Source organism: Mesitornis unicolor, unplaced genomic scaffold, assembly GCF_000695765.1.
Source record: "Mesitornis unicolor isolate BGI_N332 unplaced genomic scaffold, ASM69576v1 scaffold41286, whole genome shotgun sequence".
Classification (NCBI taxonomy): Eukaryota; Metazoa; Chordata; class Aves; order Mesitornithiformes; family Mesitornithidae; genus Mesitornis; species Mesitornis unicolor.
The window spans coordinates 8,069-13,912 of record NW_010192425.1 but is presented as its reverse complement, the minus strand read 5'-3'; the positions used below and the strand labels follow the sequence as shown (position 1 = coordinate 13,912).

The following is a 5,844-nucleotide window of genomic DNA, read 5'->3' as shown; positions in this document are numbered from 1 at the left end:
ATTTCCTGACAAAGGTGAGCGATACTGGGAGAAGTGATGTCGGAGGCTGTGGATCTGTCCTTCTTGTCGGACGCGGAGAGAGAGTTGATCCTGCAGGTCCTGCAGCGTGATGAGGAGCTCCGCAAAGCAGAGGAGAGAAGAATTAGGTGAGGATGTGGCCGGACTGAGCAGGGGGTTGGTTTCTCTGCTTTGCTCTGGAAGTGGCTGCAGGGGTGAGGGTGTGGGTGGTGGGGTCCCAGCACGGCTCTGACTGCTCCTGGTGTTGGGGTCCAAGCAGACGCATGAAGAACGAGTTGCTGGAGATAAGGCGCAAGGGCGCCAAGCGGGGCAGCCAGCGCTATAGTGAGTGGACCTGTGCCCGCTGCCAGCAAAGCCTGGGCCGTGTCAGCCCCAAGGCCAACACCTGTCGGGGCTGCAACCACTTGGTGTGTCGGGACTGCCGCTCCTACAGCCCAAACAGCTCCTGGCGCTGCAAAGTCTGCACCAAGGAGGCGTGAGTACCTGGAGACAAGTGGCAAGGACTTTTTGCATGCTCCTGCTGTCCCCTTACTCCTCCTGGTCACCCCAGCTTGATGCGTTATGGCCAAACTTTCCTAGGTTAGCTGGTCATCTCTAATACAGGGCAGCTGTCTTTGCTGTTGCTTCCCTGGGCAGGTACCCATAGTTGGGTGATGGAGAACTGGGTGGTGTCCCACTCTTGGTTCTCCTTTCTGCCACCTCCCCTCACTCCTTTTCCCCCTTTACTTGACTCTGGTATACCCCAGTGCCCACCGTGCGCCCTGTATTTCAAGCACCCCAGGTTTCTTCTCTCTTGGCCTCCCCTGCCCTACAAACCCCGTGTTGTTCCCATGTTTGCTGGGGATGTAGGTGGGCCCCAGTGCATCATCTCTGCCCAGCCACCTGTTGAACGTGCCCATGGTGTTCCTGCTCTCCTTGGCCATGGCACCACCACGAGTGGCGGTGGGGCCCAGAGAGCAGTCCCTTACTTCCTCCCCTGCTCTGCAGTGAGCTGAAGAAGACGACAGGCGACTGGTTTTATGACCAGAGGGTCAACCGCTTCGCCAACCGGCTGGGCAGTGACATGGTGCGGCTGTCCCTGCGGCACAGGTCGGCAGGTAGGGGTGCTGCAGTGATGCCTTCTCCGACAGCCCAGCCCTTCAGGATTTTCTAGCTTTCCCTGGCACTCCTCTGCTCCGTATGGAGTTGACTAGGAGCTCCTGCTCCAGGCAGTGGGCTTGGAGAAATTGTTCTCCTTCTGATGCCTCTCTCCTTTCTAGCCAGCAAACGAGAGACTGTGGGACAAACCCTTCTCCAGAAAGCCCAGCTCAGTGAGCCCAAAAGCTCCTCTGCAGCCCAGCGGCAGAGCCCCCTGGCACCCCAGGGCGGGCCAAGGTGAGGATCTCTGCCATTTCCCCTGCTCCAGGCACCAGCCTCCGTCTGCTGCGGGGACAGGAGGGACGCTGCTGCACTGCTTGGATCATTGGTGGCACAGAAGCTCTCTCAGACTAGCCTCCTCGCCAAACAGGACATACATGTGGTTTTGTTTGTCTGCAGTTTGTTTCGAGATGCCTTAGACCCTTGGGATGGCAAAAGTGACACAGAGTCCATGGAAAACATGAGCCTGGATGGCTATAGACCCAGTCCTGGTGGCGTTCGGGACAGGTGAGGGAGCACCTTGCGAGGGGCTTGGGCAGGATGTGTGTGGCAAGACTGGCCTGGCAGAGGATGAGGACCTTTGTCTGAAGCATTTTTTTTCTGTTCATCTTCTTGGTCTCATGAGGGGGAGCTGGCACCTCTGGCTGGGCTGAAACCTGGCCTTGGGTGGGCAGGCCCTCTGTTTCCCAGGCTGAGGTACTCCAGGGGGCTCACGTGCCTCTGGAGAGCTTGTGGGGAGATGGTGCTTCCCGGCCAGCACTTGCTCTCTTAGCCATGCTCTTGGCCTAGGACAGACCTTTCTGTCTGCAGGAGGAACTCCCCAGAAAGAGCCACCCCTCTCAGAGATGGAAAACAGGTTGCTGCGCCGGCCGGACCTGCTGCTTCCAGCCTGACCCTCCCTCTCCGCTCGAAAAAGGCCATCTCTGATGGATGGGTGCGTGCCACTGCTCTGAGAGACTCAGCCCTGTCCTGGGGCATGGAGTGAGGAGCCCTGTGGGGTGCCCAGCCCTGCCTTGCTCTGAAGGGATCCTTCCTCCCCAGGATGCTGCCGTGGGGAGCCGCAGCAGCGCCTTGGTGGATGAGCATGAAACAATATTCAAGAAGAATCCCCGGCGGGTGGTGAGGCCTGCAGGTGAGAGCTGTATGGGTGCAAGAGGGGCTTGGGTGCTAGCCTGCCGGGGTGTGGGCGGCCACTTCTCCTTGGGTTTTAAGTGTAGGTGGAAGAGGCTGGGGCAGCAAGGGAGCAAGCAGGGCTCTGCCAGTCCTGCACCGTGCCACTGCCTCCTGCCTCACCACCTGTCATGCAGACTGCACCAAGTCGGTGATTGACCTGCGCCCAGAAGACCTCAAGGGGGAAGGTGGCTCTCTGGGGGACAGAAGCAAGTCGGTCCCTGGCCTCAACACAGAGCTGGTGAGACCCTTGGGGTACTGTGAAGCCAGCTGCCTGGCTAGCTGTGCCCTGCTGCTTCCCATGCAGGAGGCTTGTCTTTCTCCTTGCAGGAGGAGGAGGAGGAGGACATTGATAACCTGGTGAAGATCCATCGTCAGAGGGTGGCCCGGGGCAGCATGCGCAGCGGCACCTCCTCGGTGAGTCCCTGTGGCACAGCCATGCTCTGCTCCGCAGGAAGAAACTATGGAGGTGGACAGTCCTGACAGGTTGGGTGGGAGGGAGGCAGGGTGGGCAGCTCCTGGGGCATGGGGGTAGATTTTGAGGCACAGGAGTTTCCTCCTTTTGAATTGAATCTCAGTGTGGAGACCCATTTAGATTAGGCTCCCGATTAGGCTCTAAATGTGGAGACCCATTTTAGGCTCCTCTGTTCCAGGGAGCCTGTGTGTAGGTGGGAGGCACTGGTGGCCATCTCCAGCCACAGAGGGGTGGGAGAGGGACTGTGAGGAGCAAACTTTGCTGAGGATGAAGAGGGACCCACCAAGTGATGCTCAGCCCTGCCATGTCTTCCAGAGCACGCTGGGGAGCATGGTCAGCATTTACAGTGAGGCCGGTGACTTCGGCAATGTTGCCATCACCGGGGGAATCTCCTTTTCCCTGAGCTACGAACAGAAGACACAGACCTTGTTCATTCACGTGAAGGAGTGTCGCCAGCTGGCCTATGGGGACGAGGGCAAGAAGCGCTCCAACCCGTGAGAGCTGGGGGGGCAATGGCTGCTGGTGGTGCCGCTGGTGGTGCTTGGCTGGGTTGTGGGGTGCCCAGCAGAGATGGGAGTTGTAAGTGGGGAGGAGTCTTGGTGTGGTAGGGGTATGGGGTTGTGCTGGAGATTTAGAGAGGTGATGGGGGTTAGTTGTGGGGAGACCCAGGTGAAATGCTGCCTGCTCCCGCCTTCAGGTACGTGAAGACCTACCTCCTGCCTGACAAATCCCGGCAAGGGAAACGCAAGACAACTATCAAACGCAACACCATCAACCCCCTGTACAATGAGCTGCTGAAGGTAAGCAGAGATGGGCTGGGGCGCAGCCCACTCTCTGCTGCAAGGCCAGGCCTGGGGATGATGCTGGGACGAACCAGGAGATGGATGGGCTCCAAACCCTGAGGTGGGGGCTCTGCTGAGGACCCATGTCCAGAAACTGCACCCTGAAAGCTGGAAAGGCCCACCCCCAGCTGGGTCACTGCTCTAATGTGGCTGTGGTGTCAAGCACTGGGTGCTGAGGTGGGATAGAGGCACAGCTGCAGATATGAACGCATGTCCTGACTCTGGTGGCATTTGTCAGAGCCAGGTGTGTTCTGCTTAGCTCCAGACATTGCTTTCTGGAGAAAAAAGCTCCTGACTGGGCCACTGCAGGCAGGTTACGGTGGGAGGGTGGGCAGCATGGTTGCAGAGGCAGAGATAAGGTAGTTCTGAGCCCCAGGGCAGAAACACTTGGTACTTCCCTTCACGGTCCCTGCAGCCACCACGGGGTGGTGGGAATGCCTGGCTCAGTCCCTGAGCCTGGCAGGGCATTGCTGAGGCCAGGCACTTTCTGGACAGGAGGGAAGTATGAACTGTGGTTGGGTTTCCAGGCTCCTGCAGCCCTGGGTTTGCTGAGGTCTCGTGCCCTGGCCACCTGAGGCTCAGTGGGCTAGCAGAGCTTTGCTTGTGGTGGGATGGGGTGGCTGGATGCCATGAGTCCTGGTCCTGGCTCTGCACAGGCTCTGAGGACCACTTGCCTGGAGGGCATGGGCTCCTGCACCACTACTCCAACACTTTGAGGTTTCAGCAGGCTCCTGCATGCATCTGTTGCTCCTCAAACCTGTCTCCTCACCTGCTTGAGAGCTGTAGCTGACAGTGTATACCAGGCCTGTCCCCTGCCTGGCGCTGCCTACTCACTGGTGGTTTTCCTGTCTCTCTTCCTAGTACGAGATTAGCAAGTCCCTCCTGCTTGCAAGGATGCTGCAGTTCTCAGTCTGGCACCACGATCGCTTTGGCCGAAACACGTTCCTGGGGGAGGTGGAGGTCCCACTGGACGCGTGGAACTTCGAGAGCCAGCTGGAGGAGTTTCTGCCCCTGCATGGCAAGGTGCTGGCCCTGCCACCCCAGCCTTGCCACCCTTGCCTCGCCCTGTCCAGGGGGGTGACCCTCAGTGGGCAGAGGGGTGCAGAGACCTTGGCTAAGAGCTGCTCGAAAGGCTTGAGCTGAATCAAGTCTTTGGAGAAATGAAGACCCCAGAAGCAGATAGCAGTACTGTGTTAGTAAAAAAGGGCAGATGTTCTGCCTTGAGCCTAGCTTCCCTCATCTTCCGCAGTAAATGCTCTATGGGATGCAGTGTGTCTCTCCCCTGTCACATATTTTCATGCTGCTTGCTTGATTGCTCCAAGAGCACAGCTCTTCCCAGCACCTCGCTAGGAGTTATTGGAACCAACTTCAGGGAAACAAATGGGGGAAGTTGGCTGGGTCACCCTGCTGTGAACTGCAGAGCTGTGCAGTGAGGGCCTTCATGCAGCTTGACGGCAACAGCAGATGCTGCTGCTGAACTTAAAAAGTGTGGTTCTCATGACTGGCTTGTACTGTGGGCTCAGCCCTTGGCATTGCTGGGGCTAGAGCAGCTTGTGGAAAGTCCTGAATAGGTAGAGGGGTTTCCTTCCTAAGGGAGCTGGTTGAGCCAGAGTAGGATCTCAAAGGGTCTGAGTCTGACCTGGTGATGCTGGGGAGTATCCGCAGGCATTTGTGTCAGCTAAACCATGTCTAGGAGAAGCCAAGCTCTTTGGCACAGCATGAGGAGGTACTGCATGCAAACCAGGCCACCCACTGTGTCTGCTTTGGCCACTCTAGTAGTGTTTGGTAAGTCTTGCCTCTCCACAGATTGGAGCGGATGCTGCTAATCTCCACCAGTACAAGGGGGAGCTGGTCGTCTCCATGAAGTACATCCCATCTTCCAAGCACCCTGGGGCTGGGAATGGCAGGAAGGGTGAGTGCTCGATTTCCAGGATCTCTGTGTAGCCTGTGGACCTGCTTGTGGCCATGTGAGCTGGGTCTGTATGGGTTTCTTGGGAGGTGCCACTGCAGCCTTCTCCTCTGCAACGCTTGCAAGGCTGCTCTGCGTCAGGGCAGACCTGACTGTCCTCAGGCTGGCAGAGTGGTCCCAGTGCTCTACTGGGGCTGGACCATCAGGAGCAATTGTTTACCATAACCTCAGCAGACAGGGCCAGTAAGGGATGAGGCAGGAGATACCAACTGGGGATCTGCACCTGCCTGTGC

The 5,844-nt window shown here is 58.0% G+C and overlaps 1 protein-coding gene across 1 annotated transcript in view; it reads left to right on the top strand.

Moving 5' to 3' along the window:
* Nucleotides 1-36: 36 nt before the first annotated feature.
* The window catches only part of SYTL4 (synaptotagmin-like 4), a 7,110-nt gene continuing 1,302 nt past the window's right edge, over nt 37-5,844 (top strand). The window contains exons 1-13 of the mRNA XM_010187090.1: nt 37-146; nt 278-493; nt 1,006-1,115; nt 1,278-1,392; nt 1,555-1,662; nt 1,966-2,089; nt 2,197-2,287; nt 2,463-2,566; nt 2,656-2,742; nt 3,116-3,294; nt 3,498-3,600; nt 4,504-4,665; nt 5,449-5,554. Coding sequence (XP_010185392.1) covers nt 37-146; nt 278-493; nt 1,006-1,115; nt 1,278-1,392; nt 1,555-1,662; nt 1,966-2,089; nt 2,197-2,287; nt 2,463-2,566; nt 2,656-2,742; nt 3,116-3,294; nt 3,498-3,600; nt 4,504-4,665; nt 5,449-5,554 — 1,615 coding nt within the window. The remainder of the gene's footprint in view (nt 147-277; nt 494-1,005; nt 1,116-1,277; nt 1,393-1,554; nt 1,663-1,965; nt 2,090-2,196; nt 2,288-2,462; nt 2,567-2,655; nt 2,743-3,115; nt 3,295-3,497; nt 3,601-4,503; nt 4,666-5,448; nt 5,555-5,844) is intronic.